This window comes from Osmia lignaria, chromosome 13, assembly GCF_051020975.1.
Source record: "Osmia lignaria lignaria isolate PbOS001 chromosome 13, iyOsmLign1, whole genome shotgun sequence".
NCBI classification, from domain to species: Eukaryota; Metazoa; Arthropoda; class Insecta; order Hymenoptera; family Megachilidae; genus Osmia; species Osmia lignaria.
In genome coordinates, this window is record NC_135044.1 from 4,224,484 (window position 1) to 4,242,403 (window position 17,920).

At 40.1% G+C, this 17,920-nt stretch overlaps 2 protein-coding genes and 1 long non-coding RNA gene across 14 annotated transcripts in view; 2 read left to right on the forward strand and 1 right to left on the reverse strand.

Moving 5' to 3' along the window:
* Nucleotides 1-3,564: 3,564 nt before the first annotated feature.
* LOC117602206 (replication factor C subunit 4) lies at nucleotides 3,565-5,477 on the forward strand. Its single transcript, XM_034319932.2, has 6 exons — nucleotides 3,565-3,766; nucleotides 3,851-4,126; nucleotides 4,523-4,916; nucleotides 4,988-5,101; nucleotides 5,173-5,256; nucleotides 5,322-5,477. The coding sequence occupies exons 1-6, from the start codon at nucleotides 3,654-3,656 to the stop codon at nucleotides 5,412-5,414; spliced, it is 1,074 nt and encodes a 357-aa protein (XP_034175823.1). The 5' UTR covers nucleotides 3,565-3,653; the 3' UTR covers nucleotides 5,415-5,477.
* A 368-nt stretch (nucleotides 5,478-5,845) lies between these two features.
* p120ctn (adherens junction protein p120) overlaps nucleotides 5,846-17,920 on the forward strand; it is a 30,974-nt gene continuing 18,899 nt past the window's right edge. For 10 of the 12 annotated variants that reach the window (XR_004580907.2, XM_034319882.2, XM_034319885.2 and 7 more), the window contains exon 1: nucleotides 5,846-7,041. The gene's annotated coding sequence lies outside the window, so the exon portion shown is untranslated. The remainder of the gene's footprint in view (nucleotides 7,042-17,920) is intronic. The other 2 variants (XM_034319878.2, XM_034319883.2) reach the window with 1 other exon arrangement.
* LOC143305999 (uncharacterized) lies at nucleotides 8,694-16,183 on the reverse strand. Its single transcript, XR_013063263.1, has 3 exons — nucleotides 15,871-16,183; nucleotides 14,673-14,807; nucleotides 8,694-9,384 (listed from the first exon to the last, which is right to left on the reverse strand). It is a non-coding gene; the product is annotated as an uncharacterized LOC143305999 (long non-coding RNA).

Sequence of the window (17,920 nt, forward strand, 5' to 3'; positions counted from 1 at the left end):
ACTAGGCCTTTGCAGGCGCAGCTTTAGAATACGGAACATATGAAAATATGTTACCATATTCTAAACTGTAGTCCTTTTGTCTATACTATGGGCGTCCGTCAATCTGACACCGTTGGATGCAACGTGTTGGACGGGCGGGTAGCGCTCTTAGCGAAGGGGTGCATCCTGTCCTGGCGTTACGACGTCCAGGCGGGGTGGGTGGTATGTAGCGTCGGGCGCAAGTCCAGGGGGCCTAAGAACCTCCGTTGCCAACTGATATTAGCAGTGCACCATGTTATATGTCATAGTTGCTCAATTTTGCTTTTCTGTATTTGCTCTTCAAGCTTTATATTTGCAAAGTCGAGTCACTTTTATTAAAAATAAAACCCCCTGGGAGGGCCAGCCCATATACTAAATCGGAGCCGTGAAATTTCGCTGATATTCTTACTTTTAATAAAGTGAGAATATCATCTTTAGTTTTTGCTAATCATACGTTTTAGCTTAGGCATTTCAGCACACATGAAGAAAACTGGTAGGTGAAAATACCTTTGGCCTTGTTCATTTTTATGCCCAAAGCTCATTCGGGTACTTAGATGTACTCGCGTGGGTGGAGGGCGGTGGACAAGGTTTAGTTTTAAGTGTACATTTTGGTGACTGACAAAAGTAGTGAACCAATAGTGAACCACGATAGAAGTTCCACATGTGTGTGTGTGGTTAGGATGTGGGATTTGTATCGTTTATTAACAATGTTAACTTACTATAACATTACAAAATACTTATCAAGAATAAATTGAAAAATTGTTACATTAGATAATTCAATAGAATACGAAAATGAAATGTATTACTTTAGCATAATGTTCACTATTATTTGTCAGTCGATTTCAGCAAAAAGGTATGATTTTATTAGAGTGTGAATGTTGAATTGAACTCGGGTGTCGGAGGCGTCCCGGGACGTTCTCCCTAGGTGTAGGCATTTTTGCACCCGGGTGGTTGTATGAGAACCGTGGAGTGAATTTTTGTGAGAATGATTTTTGCCCTTTTTTAAATATAGCAATAGGCAGGCAGGTAGTTTACTTCTGGTGTGATTGAGTTTAGTTTATAAGTAGGCAGGGCCAGAGCAAGCTTTCATGTTTCTCTTCGTATTCTCCTCTAATACGTGAGAAGCTTGTATCTGGGGTTGGAAATTAAAAAATCGAGAGGAAAAATGAAAATGCAAATTAATTAGTTGATTAATTAATTAATTTAGCATTCTCTCTTGATTTTTTCAAGGCCAAGCCTTATTAGTTTGTAAGTCGTAGTCGTGGTACTAGACCCGATTACAAAAATGAAGTATTAAAGTGAAAGTGCAGTGAAGTGAAGTGAAGTGAAGTGAAATTAAAAAGTGTCTTGTGCTTGGACATTTGCAAAAATTGTGCAGGTATGCGAGTAGCGATTCAAGGGATTGTTGCTCGTTTACGTGTTACGTTTTTACAAATGTCTGAGCAAACGTAAAATTTTCGCGAGTGATTTTTGTGAGGCTATTGCCGAAGAAAGAAGAGGCTACATGCTGAAGAGCCCCGGCAAAATTTGCCCAGAAGAGGGGAACTACTAATGGCTCTCCATCTTCGGATGGACAGTCATTCTGTCACTATGCTCGCTAATTTGTTTTTTCATTTTTTGTGTTTTTCCTTGAACGGTATGAATAATACCGTTCAGGACATATTGAACTCGACATTTTACGAGTTCAATACCCAGCTCGTTGAATGGTCAATTCGCGATTTTATTTCCCCTATTTCGTTTTTGTTTATTGCTTTATTGAAATAAATTATTTTTTTCTTATTGATTTGCACATCAATTATATTTCATGTTCTTATTTTAATTATGTTCTATTTATTTAAAACCTACTCTGAGATTGTAATGGTAATTATATATTCTGTTTCAGCATTTTTCATTTCAGTTGTAATCGAAATTATGATGTTAATTATATTTTCTATTTCAGCATTTTATTGTTAAATTGTTATTTTGTTAATTGTTACAGGAATTATGATGTTAATAATATTTTCTATTTCAGCATTTTATTATTGAATTGTTATTTTCTCAATTGTTTCTGATATTAGGATGTTAATTTTATTTTTTATTTCAGGATTGTATTGTTTAAATTTTTATTTTATGTTGGATGTTTTGAATGGTTTCACGTTATTGTATATCTAATCCTAATAATAATGTTTTCCGTTACAGCAATTTATTGTTAAATTATTATTATTTTCTCAATTGTTTCTGATATTAGGATGTTAATTTTATTTTCTATTTCAGGATTGTATTGTTTAAATTTTTATTTTATGTTGGATGTTTTGAATGGTTTCACGTTATTGTATATCTAATCCTAATAATTATGTTTTCCGTTACAGCAATTTATTGTTAAATTATTATTATTTTCTCATTTGTTTCTGATATTAGGATGTTAATTTTATTTTCTATTTCAAGATTGTATTGCTTAAATTTTTATTTTGTTGTCTGTTTTGAATGGTTTCACGTTCTTATGATTTTAGGGTGGGTCACTAACGTAGCCACCTCCACGTGGTGTGACCTGGTAATTGATATCGTTTTCTAAAGATAACTTTTAGAAAGCGATATCAAGCTAAGAGCTACTATAAAAAGATTTATATATTTTTTAATTGGGAAACAATAGTTTAAATTCAGAAAAGTATTTTCGGGATTGCAATATTACCATATAGAACGTATAACTATAGTAATTTTATAGTTCCTGAAAAAGGAACTTGTATGATTTTTGACTAATTACAAATGACTAATTCCCTCCTTCTTTTCGAAGTCGGTTAAAAATAAAATAAAAAGAAAATCACAAAATATGGAATTTAGAAAGAACGAAGTTGTTTGATACGCAGTGGTAGAAAGAAATCAACCCTGGCGAAGATATTTCAAGCAGAGTCGTTGTACATTGGAAAGGCCATGACTTTATCCATGACTCTGGTCAGGCACCAGATCTCGCTCTTGTCTACAGAACACATAATTTCTGCTTTTCATTTGATAGAAATTCGCCACGTTGACTAACAAATATTTTTCTTATAACAATTTTCGAGAGGAATTCATTATTGAATGAAAGTAAAAATTTGCATAAATGGAGGGTGGATGGGATGAGGTAGGGCGGGACTCCAAACCGCAGCAACCTCCTCGTGGTGAGACCTGGGCAATCGTTATTATTTGATGACTAATTAATAACTGTAGCATTATTTCTATGGTACATTTATTAATTATGCAGCAAATGATACGAGCGAAATGGCTGCGAAATTTATGCTTTTTTTTAAATTTAATCTCTGTTATATATTTTTCAGAAACTATACCTTTCAGATTCTGAAGTGTATCACATTGCAACTACAATTTTACGGAAAGAAAATTAATAATAATGAATGCATGGTCAGTATTGTTTAATTATGTACTTATACATATAGCTATCGTAGCATACACGTGTCATTTAGGTGTATGCGAAAGGTAACGTAGCATAGTATGCCGTTAGTTGATAGCATGCGATAATTGAGGTGGCGCTTAAATCAGTTTCTGTTCGGCCTAATTTTCGATGAAACGTTGACTGTTTTACCGACGCGGAATTCGAAGTTTGGCTTCCATGCTAGCATCGCCTTAATTGAAATGTATCGAGGAAGGTGTGAAACAAGAGGATCATGCAAGCTTTCTTAAAGACAGGAAAATTAGGTACCGAAGCGCCTAAAAAGCCTTCGACTTCACGAACAAAAGAGAAACGTAGTGGGCCTCCACCACCATGGGTAGAGAAATAGTAAGAATTCACTGATGTAACCTTAATCATAATAGATTTAGAATCTTTGTTATACATATATTAAGCTCTGTTTTATTTGCATAGCCGACCAAAAACTGTGGAGGATGTTGTTGAACAAGGAGAAGTAGTGGAAGTATTGCGTCAATGCTTAAGTGGTAGTGACTTCCCAAATTTATTATTCTATGGTCCACCTGGAACTGGCAAAACAAGTACTATATTAGCAGCAGCTAGGCAATTGTTTGGTAGTCTTTACAAAGAAAGAATATTAGAATTAAATGCTTCTGATGAAAGAGGTATCCAGGTTGTGAGGGATAAGATTAAGTCCTTTGCACAGCTTACAGCTGGTGGCATGAGGGATGAGTAAGTTCACTTGTTTCCATAAAAATGTTAAAATATTTTTCATTATTAAATGCCAATGATGTGTATAGTAAAAGGTCTGAGAGTTACATTGAAGTAATGCACATATGGATTGTTGGAGGAATGTAGTTGTTATCAGGAGTTATAATCAAGTATTTTAATAACTCTTATTACCAACTAAAAAGCAAGATGCTATGTGTAGGCTATCAAAGGTATCGTGAAGTTTTAAACTTTTGAGCCTGTATTAGAAGCAGACAAATTTAATGAGGTTTCTTCAAATATCTTATGTGCTACTTCTGTAATTTCAGTGATAATAACTTAAATCTGAGGCATATTATATGCAATGTTTGTATAATGTTCAGACAATTTCTGTCTCATAATAGTAATGTTTTATTTCAGTGGAAAACGTTGCCCTCCTTTCAAAATTATTATCTTGGATGAAGCGGACAGTATGACTGCTGCCGCACAAGCAGCGCTTCGTCGTACTATGGAAAAGGAGTCCCACAGTACCCGTTTCTGTTTAATTTGTAATTATGTATCAAGAATTATACAACCACTCACTTCGCGTTGTACGAAATTCAGATTCAAACCACTGGGGGAGGAAAAGATTGTTGAGAGATTAGAGTATATATGCAAAGAAGAAGGTTTAAAAACAGACAAACCTGTTTTATTAAAAATTGTTGAAGCCTCAGGTGGAGATTTGAGACGTGCTATCACTTGTCTACAGTCTATTACAAAATTGAAGGGCAAAGATATTGAGATTACTGTTGATGATATTGTTGAAATTATTGGGGTAATGCATAATTTTTTGCTAATAGTATGAAGAGTAATAATTCATGTTATCATAAAATGAGATGATTACAGATTGTCCCTGACAAGTGGATTGATGAATTGTTGGAAGTATGTAAAACAAAAGATTATAGTAAGGCTGAGGCATTTATTGATGAATTTATGTTAGAAGCATATGCTGCATCTCAAGTAAGGCTTTTTGCTATAAGTAATTTTTTCTTAAAATAATGCAGTATTCTGAATTCTAATAATTTTTATAGGTGATTGAACAGCTTAGCGATAGGATCATATATTCCAATGAGTTTACAGATAAACAGAAAGCTTTAATTGCAGATAGACTAGGGGTAAGTACTTGAAGTTATTTCCCATGTGAAAAATAGCATATAGTATTCATTTTCTATTATTTTAGGAATGTAATTACAGACTGCTAGATGGTGGAAGTGAATACATACAGCTTATAAATCTTTGTTGCGGTATTATAAAAGCATATGAATTAGAATAGAGTGTATCAGAGACATGATCTTTTCAAACATTTTTCTATGCCAATAAATATTTATTATATTTTTATATTCTAACTATGATATATCTATTTTCCAAAATAAAATATTGAAATTACAAATTTCATGTTCCCTGTACGCATCTAGTATTCCTAGTATTTATTTCTCATTTTCTACTAGCTAGGAAATTTTTGTTTTTACACTAAATGTTCACAAGGTACGATATTTTATTCCTCTAGCTATTTTTTAGCAGGTATATACATGTTCTAAAAGAATACCCCTTGTTGAAATGATATCAACGGCAATACGACTAATAAATCAATGAAGATAATGAAACGTAATATGTTCTAGGGGAGAGACGATTTCCGTCTTATAAACGCAGCTTTACTGCGCTCTCTGTCGGTGAATTGATGGCGACGACGCCATGGTTTGAGAGCCACTGCGTTCGGCGTGTAGGGGCGTCGTTGCTGCGTGCAATGTGTATCGTGTAGGCGTTGGCGAGGAGGAGACAAGTCGGGGATGTGTCCGTAAAAAAACTTGCGGTTTCTGCGTACTCTGCCGCACGTGCACGCTCGAAATCGTGTTCCGCGAACCAGGGATAGCCGACGAAATTTTATTATGAGCCCGTATCGGCCGGGACTGTCGCGCGAACGGGCCTAACAATTACGGCCAGGAAAAAAAAGTGCAGCCAGTGCTCCGTATTCTTTCGTTTCTTACAAAGAGCCACGTATCGCGCGTGTATACCTCTGTTTCTTGTCTCTTGAAACGAAGAAAAACGAATTCAAAAAGGAAATCGTCGATCCGACCGGAGGAGAACGAACGACCAAGTACAGAAACGACGCTCGTATTAGGATGCCAGGACGTCTTCGAAGGGCCATTGAGACGACCAGTGTTACTCGCGCGAGTTAATTTCAATTCTATCCGTGAGAGACGAGATTCGTACAAAGAAAGAAACAGGGCGAGACGGTGGAAAGAAACCCGAGCGGAGAGCGTGTGTACAGGAGATGTTCGAAATCTCGAAAAGAGATCCTGGTGCGGGAGGATTCGACTATCAGCGGCTACGATCGAACGTATTATCGCACGCTGGATTCTTCGGCGTGTGAGACGGCAATCACCGGTCGTAAGGATTTCTTCGTGTGAACGCGGCTGACTGTGTGCGTGTTTTTCCCGGCGAGGAAATCTCGACTCTGCGGCGGCGGCGGCGGTGTCTGCTGGCATGAGATTATATTGTCGCTCAGTCGGCACGCTTTCGTGGAACTATCAACGCCGAATACACACCACGCAATTCGTACGATTTTTTGAGCGTAGCATTTTTCCTTCTCTCTCGAAGGAAATTGACTGACTGGCGAGAAGAGAATACGTTCCAAAAAAGTTTTTCCGAGTGGTATTCGTATTCTTCCGTTCGCGTTCGATGCTCAACGATAGTATTATTACACGAGTGACAGTACGATTCGTACCGACGTAAGAGAATCCCGATTCGCGTGCGTGAACGAATTGTGCAGCAGGAACGTGGTGTGGTGGACAAGGAGGGTGGATGACGAATTCGTGTATTCGTCTCCGGTATTAAGTCGTGCGTCAAAGCTTCTTGGAATGTGACGGGTGACTCCCAGCGTGGGAAATATCGTAGAAAAGGTAAGCGTTTTGAACATGGCAACGAGTCGATCCGTTTCTCTGAATCGACTCCGTAACGCGATACGAACTGTCACTGGAACAGTGTTTAACGGTACTCGATTCTAACCTGCAAACACGATCGCGTAGAAATAGCATTTGGGATTAAATCGAGGAGTCTGAAGGTAAGAATACATTGGGGATGCTAGCCAATACAGAGAAGGCATTCTACGCATCCATAAGGGTGTCTCAACCACTATACGTCCATGAAATTTATAGGATGTATGATTGTAAACAAAGGAACGATAATTAATATCAAACAAAATCATCGGCATTTGAACAAAGTCGTATATCATTTTTTATCGTTCTCGTTTGATAACTATGACGCTTTGAAATGGAGAAATATTGCACCACTTGAAATCGATTTGATGCGCGATAATCGCGCGTCGATAATCGATTCTGAATCAGGATAACGTTGGGGTTGATTCGACTCTCGTTTTAATATTGATATCCTGTCGATCAAGAGACAAATTTGATGCGATTTTAACCGGTTCAACGCGACTGGCATTAAGAAGCCGTGCAGGAATGAAACTCTCGGTTGTCAACGACACCGGTATCATTGTTCGGTCGAACGATCGGCTTTTGAAAAAAAAAAAATCTTCGGCCGCGGCAGTAGTCGACTGTACGATTGTACAGGCACTTGTTACTCCGTACAATGCTTTTTCTCGAGAGTAGGCGCGGGCTTTGTTTTTGTTTTGAAGCGTACACGACACCCGATGCCGCGCGTCCTCCGCACGCTTGCCAACGTAATTCAAAGTGGTAGCATTCAGTGACCTGACTTATGCCCCTCTTTGAGGACGCATAGCCGGGTTAACGTACACCGATACGTTTTGATCTTTCTATGAAAAGATGAACCAAATGTGTACATCCTATGCAATTGTGCCAGAGTAAAGAGCTCCATAAAGGTTAGAAACAGAATGAAAGAAAAATCTAACCTATGATTCAATGGTTGCGAACTATAGTTAGGTTAGGTTAGGTTAACTTGTACTCTTTCACAATAACGCTCTGTATATATATATTTAATGCAATAACAAAGGCAGTATTTTATTCACAAGATGATAAGGTGTTAAACTACTTGAAAAGGAGTCGTTATTGTGAAAGATACCTTTTGAAAGGTAACGTGAGAACGCGATATAGCCCGTTGCCCAAGCAAAGGAATTAATTTTTTATGGAAAATAGGATCACACGGCGAGACGCGCGGCAATTAACGATGGAAAGGGTTTCCCGTCCGTTTCTGCTACTATGATTACGTTTCCAACGAAATTCAAATCGAGAAGGTACTACGTAACCGAGTGTAATCGAATTATTTCGAAAAATCGTTCGCAATCGATACGTAGGAAAATCGTATCGATCCGCTATTTGAATAACTGGCGCGAACGCTATGAATTATTAAATCAGCCAAGAAAGGCTCTTTTTCCAAAGAAAGGTAATCGAATACGTGAATTTTAGATGCAATTTAATAGCCGAAAGAGTGGAACAGCTAGGAGAACGTAGATAGGGAGGAAAGCATCGTATATTCAAGGATTAGTATACGGGGACCGAAACTACTTGTAGTAAAATAACTTATAACGAGGGTTTATAAAACGAGCTTGTTCCCCACGTTGGAGGGTGTGCGCTCCCGGGACGCATCTTCGACTACCACTTGGCACTCTGTTTATTATTACTATCTAGATTAACGTGGCCGCACGTACGCACAGTGGAGTCATTAACAACCGGCCAGCCAAATCAATAAACTCAGATGTTCATAATTAGACAGCTTAAGTGGTGGATTGAAAAACTATAGACATCTTTTTAATTCTTTTTACATCATTTAAATTTTCTTTTTTTTTTTTGTACAATAATTGCCGTTTCCCGAACCTGTTCCTAACGTGGACTGTTATTTGTAATTAGAAAACCGTGACCACCCTGTAGGTATCCGGTTAGATGAGGGTAAAGTTACACCGTTCTGGTATAACAGACAAAGATAACAGTCGACAGGTACACGCAATTACTCGAACGAAATTAATAAACGGCTTTCGCTGTTTTGTCGAAGGAAGGTAATTTGTTCCGAGCAAGCTAGTTTCTTGAAAGGGAGCGTGTGGTCTAGCCGGAGGTTTGCGCCGCTCTTGGATTCACTGGTCACGGTAGCAAAACAGGATAATCTTTCAACAACTATCCGCGACCAGATAGACCACAAACTTGGCTGCTTGGAACCGTCGGATAACCATGAAACACGGTATTCGATCGAGCTTGTTTCTATTTCCCCAAATAACCAAGCAACAAGTTGTCCGGACGTCCATTAACGAAATTCTCTTCAGTAAAAGGTATCTAGAATAGAAATGATAAACCTTGCTGTATTAACGGACAGACAATAGGAAATGAATCGCACGACGGAGGTCAGTGTTTTATATTAAACGAAAGAGGAAAAGGGAAGAAAGGACAAAGTTTCATTGAATCAGGTATATTTAATTCCCGATCGAACGGTCCACGGCTGTGACAATGCTTTGGTCCCGACACTCGCGTGTCCCCTCTTTGACCGATGAATAGATTTGCCGTGGCAGATGTAACCATTGAACGTTTAGAGCGACCGAAACGGTGACCGAGCGTGGATTGTTCGACACGGAAATAACGTTGTCCGTGTCCTAGTCTCGATTCTATGGGCGAATAATCGAAGGCCAGTTATTAAATCGATCACTCGTCGAACTCTTGGCGATGAGATAACGTATCGGTTACGCTTTTCACTAACGAAGAATCGTTTGGTCGCTGATCAGTACCGCGGCGAGGAGTTTTATCGTCGCAATCTATATCCCGGCCAGTGCTCTAGCACGTACGAACGGCTCGTCGAAGCTTCGAATTGTCTGAAATTTTCTTGTACAAACGTTCTTCACCTGTGCAACGATTCCGAGGGTTTTAAGTTCGATCGGAAGGGCCGCGAAATCGATACAGGAAGCGGGCTGGGTAAGGGAATCGTAGCGACAGGTAATCCTCCGGCAATTCATAACAAAAAGGACACGCCCGGCGAGAAGATAAAGTTGGCCGTACAGTAACGACGTTCGTTCAGTGCCTACAGTTTTACCCAGGTTTATCTCTTTTATCTCTCCCGGGAACGTTTCGTTCCCGTATTCGAAACGTTTAATATCACCGAGCGTCGTACACTCCTCTTCCTACACCTCCCTCGAGCGAATCGATCAGCTCTACGAACCTTATCTCGCTCGAGAATTACTCGAAACGAGAAAAAATATATTCGATCAGCTTTGCGGCTAATGTTATTGATAAACGACGGATAATTGGTAATACTCTTATCAATTCCTCGATTGATCGTAATGGAAGGCTCGAATGACGTGGACACCTTTCTAGTATTTTCAGAAGTCTGACTCATGGACAATTCTCTGATAAAGATTCGGTATTTCTTAACATCCACTTAAGGTATTTTTAATGGAACGTTAGGATCGTAGAAATTTCTCAAATATCTATCGTTTTACGTGTTTCCACCGAAAGTACGATCGACTCGTTATTACCTGATTAAATCTCGATCAAACGTGGCGCGGTAGACGCGTACGGCCGGTGTTTGCCCGCTTGTAATGAGCGAGTGTATAATTTACGAAAAGACCAGGACGGTAGAGGTACGTTGGCCTGGCCATTCAGCTGGAATAAAAACCGTCAGTGGTCCCGCGGGACAGGGAGAGTAGGAAACGAATTCCATAAATTCTTTAAGAGGCCCGTTCGAAAGAATGGGACACGATTACCCGGCATCTTCTGTTCGCTCTTGGACAACGAGCCTCGTTATTGTTTCAATTCTCTGCGTGTCAATTTTTCGCGTTCCTTTCATTCTGTCATGGAGTCAACAAATCTGAGAACCCTTAGAGTACGCGACCGAGGCTGAGGGTAATTTCTATGATTCTCAGACAGTATATAAATACATACGCAATTAGCATAAATCCTTTGATTTGACAAGAGTATCGCGTTTACGGTGGAAGATGCACGGTGTGTTCAGAAGTTTGATTCTGATGCGCGCAGATGCAGAGGGAAGTCGCGTGTCATGGCACGGGCCATGATTTCGAATGCACGAAACGAAGAAGAAGAAGAGGAGGAGGTGGAGGAGGAGGTTGGAAACTTAAATTAGCCGTCTCGAGGCAGCGTAACGCACCGGGCTAATTAGACGCTTCGGATTTACCACGACGACGGACTCCACGAGTGGTTGAACTACTTTTCGGAGAGGTCGAAAAAAACTGGCCGAGTTCCGTTCGGGTTTCTAGTTTTTCACACGAGATCGTTTAACGCATCTTTTCGACCCTGGCTACGTTTAAATTGCTCTTGATGTTTCCCTTGAAAATGTTAACTAATAAAACTAGAGAAGAGACGAACAGTTTTCCGAGTTAAATAAGCATAGCGCTCGGTGTTTCTTGTTCAAACAAATTTCAATTTTCATTTGTTTTTTCCCGTATTATTGCGCCGCTTCTGCACCGATGTAGATTCACCGCGTTCGAGGAGAAAAAAAAACGAGACTAGCCCGGCGAACCCAGTAATTTTCACATTTTAATCAAACCCGATAATTCGATCCGCATCGGGAAACGAAGATTCGTTGAGGCCAATTGAACACGTACGCGAACGCAAGGAAAAAGGGTTAATAAACCGTGCACTAAAAGGGTTGGAAAAACATCGGTGGAGAAATCAGTGCACACCGCTCGTTCTCCTTTTTTTTTCGTCCAATTTCAAATGAACTTCTCTTAAAAAACACACGCACCGAGTTCCCCGACGGCTGTTACCGGTGAAATATTTATTGCCGCGGGTATCGTAAACTTTTCCTACCCCTTTCTTCCGTTTCCTCGCTCGCGGGTAATCCGGACGCGGAAATAACGACGCTCGAACTGGGGATAATGCAATAAAAAGCGGCGTTTCATAAATTATCGAACGGCTCTCTGGCCGAGAAATTAGCGATTCCCGTGGTTTGCTTTGGACATCGGATAAATTTTGTATTCATCGAAGCTTGTCGTTACCGTCCCCGGCAGATTCAACGGGAAGGGAAAGAGAAAAAAAAAATGGAGGAAAATCAAAGTTTCAAAGAAGTCGAAAGTTTGCCTGTCGACGGCTGGAAAGTTCGTTCCCGGAGAAGGATAGAATTGTAAAGAAAAAATTATTGTGCGACAGATGAAACATAAATTTCCAGCGGATTTCAGTCTGAATTCAGGGAAGGATATTCGAGCGTTAATGGGCCGCGTAAGCCTGCGGATTCACATCCGTGGAATTTTATTCAACTGGCAATCGTCGTGGAATGCAAACGTTGCATAATTACACGATGCCAAGAAGCTGCGTCGCGGTGAAAGTATCGCGATAAGATGACTCGAAAAAGCGTTGATCATACGTGTTTTGCAAGCCGAAGGTTTGCCGTGTTGCGCAAGCTTTCTCCTTTTTGATTTCGACGTGAGAACTTAAGAATTTGCTGAAACAGCAACGGAGAATTGGAACGTTCTTTCTTAACGCTTCGATGACCGCGTATAGGAAAAGAGATTACCGAGAATAATTATGTTTGCGAGCTTCTAGAATTAGAATGATCGGTATTATTGAATTAGGGCTAATTCTAACGCGTGTGTGATCAGGAAAAATTATGAGATAAAGGGTTAATTAGTGGTTGCAGAAGTTGTAACTAAAATGAAACGATCCCAGGATTGGCTGGAATTACAGGACTTAAGAAGCTTTCGTCGAACTTTAAACATCGACGAAATGATCCAGATTAGGTTTTAATTAAGCCTCGGTTAAATCCGGGATCATGAGAATTCTAGAAATCCTCAAATGAGTTGTTATCGTTGCACCGAACTAAATTGTTGAAAAAAGATAAAAAATATAGGTAAATTAATTTCCCAAATTTGTCATTGACTATGGTAATAATTGAAATTGATCGATAGATCGAGCCCTGAATTATTTGACGTTTTTGATCGAATTAGCTATTTCACGTCGAAGAATCTGAAAAACGAGGAAATGGCGGCGGAAATGAGAGGAAAAAGTAAGCAGGGAAAATTATTTGCAGCGTTCATTCAATTTATCCGGTTCACCGTGCAAAAGGGGTGGTTAGAGGAAAGAGCAATCCGAGTCTCGATCACGATCAATCGGCACGAATCGAAGCAGTTCGAACGACGTAAGACAATAAAATAGCGGCGAAAATCTACAGCTGCCAATAAATCTTAAATCGAGCTTGTCAGACGAATAATAATATAAAAGCACCCGAAATAATTTCAATTGAATAATTCTATTTCTATTTACTAGCGTAATTTTAATGGTACCTATGCAGAGGTTCATTAATGGAACTATTTGAAGAATCTTTCATTTAGTCATATTTTAGAGAACTGTAATTTGACCAAGAACGGAAGATTAAAATATTTTTCAAATGGTCTCCAAGGAAGAATGTTGAATACTAAGAGCACTTTTCTCCTATCAAATATGCATAATTCCATTTAGAAAAAGGAAAAGAAACGCGGTTGTAACATTGAATTTCTCTACGATTATTACTACATATTCCCATTGAAAGAAAGAAAACTGTAACTTAACCCGGTGTTATCTATTGAAATTGTAGGCCAACGGCTGGGAAAATCAGCTTTTCCCTGTTTCCCATTCAGTTTTATTAGATCACAAGACAGAAGTCCTGAATGTGCATGACAAAGTACAAACTTATTTTCCTTCTTTTTTCGTAAGATCGTAGAGAATGGTGTCTTTTGTTATCGTAAAAATATATACACCAAGAAAGTCCATAAACTCGTTCTCATTTTCTAGAATATGGAAAATGAGAAAATTCGAAGGATATACTTTTATTCGATGGATGATACACGTCGGTGTATAAGAAATAATTTTCAAAAGTTGTATACACAACTGAAATTATTTTCTGTTCATGCATTCCGGTGCTATCGAAGGATATATTTCTATTGTGTATACCTTTCTTTTCTCGCATGAATGAGTTTCGATACATATTATTGGATTCTGTAGTCGAAAAAGCATTGGCATTATTCCAATTTACAATTATTCCACGTTCACATTTCTCGATATATAGGGTGTGTGGAAAAGACCCGTTCTCGCCTAAGGGTACCCTTAAAATTTCAAAAAAGGAAGCTACGGATTTCAATATGATAAAGCAATTTAAATCGTCGCCTCTCAAGAGAATCATTCACGCTGTCGTTGCTCTTTAAGAAAGAAAGAAATTGTCGAAAATGAAATCCTACCATTCATCATACTGAAATAGCAACATCGATAATACTCGCGTATAAAGGCTGGCCGAAAAACCGAAACGGAAGCGAATTGGTCGCGTGATGATCGCAGTCATGCGCGGTGTATGGGAGTAAACACAGAGAAACGCGTACTAACCTCTCGTACTATCGTACGCACGTATATGCATCCACCTTGCCCCACTACGCTCCGCGCAGCCATTCATTCAAACACGCGCCGCGTCGTCGTCGGCCTTACATGCGTTCGCACGGTCGAGTCACGTGGGGTTGACCGAGTCGGAGTGGGGATGAGAAAAAAGTATGCGAAGTGGGGGTAGAGGAAGGGACACAGCTTTTCAACGCGTCAGCCGGAAAGGAGAATGAGGTTGCGGCTGTGTTCTCATTCTCTCGTGATATATTCGTTACCTCTTTCTTCTTCTATCATTTTATTCTTCTCTTTCGCCCTTCTTTCTCCTCGATATAGATAGGATTCTCTGTCCACTGCACGCGTCTTTCTGCATTCTCTGTCCGCTTCCTTGATGCATCTCGTATATAGGGTGTCTGTAAAGCCTACTTCGTATACATGTATGTAATACCTTACTATTTCATTAACGATTAATCATTTTTTTTGTTATATCTATTTAATCATTTAAACATCCTGTACATCTATGCTTCTCCAAAGCCGCTCTCGTCATTTCCTGATGTTTCAAACGTTTCAGACTCGATGGATCGACGTTTGTCGATCGCGAAACGTTCGAGGGAGCGTGAGTGAAATTGTCGATCGTTAATTAAAATTCTTACACGTTATACGCGCCGTGTACCGGTCGTTCCATCGAAAATTGCTCGAGTCTCCGGGGGCTGTTGCAAATTGTAATTAAAAAAAAAAAAAAAAAGAAAAAAAGAAAAAAGAGGGTAAAGCGTGGAGCTGGGATTATTTCTCAGTCACCACGGAAAAATTGTACGGATTTGTCCCGGGGCTATTGTTCTCTGGCAAACTTTCGTTGTCCCGTTGTCGCGTGTTCTCGAACCGTGTCTCCTCTCTGGCAAACGCGCTTTTCGTGCCTCGCGGAGAACTGGTAGCGTGACTTAATTTTTGTCTCCTCGTACGTCCGTTCTTCCTGTCCCCTTGTTCCTTCCCTCCCTCGATCTCTAACCAGCTCCACTTTATTGGCTCGTCAAGCGAGCGACAGGTAGCACAGGTTGCTCGACCCTGCCCTCCCCTGGGATTGTTTACGGATACCGATACCAGGGAAAAACGATTTCCTTGGAAATTCGATTACGCTCGAAACCTATTATATATCTGATCATTTATTTAACTCCTGATGCTCGAAGGAAATTTCATGTCACGTCAACGAGAAAGAGATCAATCACGTTCTACACAATTCAATTCCGTTAGATGTACACTGGTCTTCGGAAAATGAAGAATTTTCATCAAATTCTCCTTCCATTATTCCACTGTTTGCCGCAAATAGTCGAATTTAAAGAGGAAAATTAAGCAGGTAAAAATTGCGACAATTATAGAGGCGGTAAGTACTCGCGCTCATAGGAAAATCATTTTTCTCGCTCGTAAGCGGAGAAAGGATTAATCGAGGAAAGCAGTTCGATCCAATTAATGGAAATTTACCTAAATCCCCGGTTGGCATGATTGTACGAGCCGGTGTAGTGAATGGTTGCCCTCATATCGAGTTTTGCTGCGAAGGTCGCTTAGTCACGGCACCGATTCTCATTGTTCGACCTCGCGAAACGTTCCCGTTTCTGCTCGGACGATTCAGAAGCTCTTCTTTATCGGCGAACTTACTGTCCGACGATTGGTTCGCCGCGACGGGAAATTCTGTTCGCCGGATGCCAGACGTTCCTATCTGGTCCGGGGACCACGAAGAGAGCCGACACCGCGACAACCGGTGCGGCGGCCAGAGAGTATCGAGAAACGCGTCGAACCAAACAAGCTTCTGCTACTCGATCGATCCAGAAATAGTTTGTGGGACGTGGGATTGATTGATGGTATCGCCTAGCACCAACTCAATCTACCCCCTTCCTTCGAACAGAGCTAGACGAGGGATCCTACTTACAGCATGCTTCCTTTCGATCGATCGCTTGCTCGATTCCATTTTTTTCCTTTCAACCCCTTTGTTCGTACGTTTCTTTGATTTCTCGAGTGATCGGGAAAACGTAACCGTTCAACCCTTTTTTCGGTCGACGAGCAAAAGCTGTACGCGCTTAAAGCGTTCTTATCGTTTCGATCGTTTCGAGCACCGCAAATCCAATCTAAAGGATACTAATAGTACCGGAGGTTCCAATAAATCTGTCCATTGGCAACTTTTTCTCCTACAGATCAAGTCGCGTACTTTATTCTCCAGGCCTGAAATATTTTCCTTATCGAACAGGGTTGATTTCTCGTGGATGAAATTCCGAGCGAACGAAACGTAGCGTGTCGCGTTTCGTGCAACTCGACCACTTTTGTATAGCCTGTGCAAAATCAATTGGTCGTCCAAGGCCACTACCATCGCCCATCAACGATGTCACAAGTGACCCTCGCTTTAATCCTACTGCCGGCTTCCGTTCTGTTTTCAACCGCGTTCGATACGTAGTTTCTTCTTTCATTGATATATATGTAGATACATGTATTTCGTGTAACGCGAACTCTGGACGTATAGATCTGTATAAATACCTTTTATCTCGTAATCCGTGTCCAAACAAACGTTATCCGTGTTTGCGATACAGGTTTAGTCACGGGGGTGGGACTAACAATAAGATAAACGTAGAGATACTGTCGGTATATTTAGAGGGCTACCTTGACATTTAAAGAGGTAACGATCGCGATATTTAAGAGGGTTAGAAATTGCATTCAAAGCAATTACGAAACTTTCCAAAGAATAATTAAAATTATAGACTTTCTTTTCCTGGAGTAAGTACTCGACAAAACATTCCTCCTCAAACAAGCAAGCCACTCCGAATCAAACGCGGTTTTGTGTACTCTATGGATAAATTCAGCTCCGTTATCGAGCTAAGCGTTGTTTAGTCTCGCCTCGAGTGTATCGATAAGTGTGTCACCCAACGACGATGCTTCGGTTCTTTTTATCGGACAACTCGAACCGTCGTCGTCCACGTTCTTCTAATTCAGAATCGTTCGACGGATTTCGAATGTAAATTCAACCTCGAAATCACGTTGGCTGGTGCAAGGATTAAATAAGAACATTACTGTAATTTACTGTAATAAGTACTATATTTCACCGTAGCTAAAACGTACGACTTCCTGTAGAATATTAAGAAAAAAAAAGGTAGTCGACGCCTAAAACCGCGACGAAACAGCCAGCAGATCCGTTAATTACCATCGCGATATCATCCCTGTTTGCCGCACAACGAAAAACGAGCCAATTAAAACGAGATCCCGCGGTAAAGAGGATCAGTCTCGTTAAACGTGTTACTTCCGCGACGAGTACTCGTTTGGTTATGCGGAATCGATGATTCGTTAGCCAGATTTCCAGCGGATATCTAGCATGATCCTTTTCGTGTACTTTATTCTGTCAAAGTACGAGTTGATTGTTTTTGTAATCATCCAAGGAGCTGTTTCGTCGGAACAGCAATTTTACACTTCCAATTGCGAAAAGAGGATTTCCAAGCGTGTACGTGGACATTAATTTGGTTCACTGCGAGCTTCGCGTTACTACAGTGAC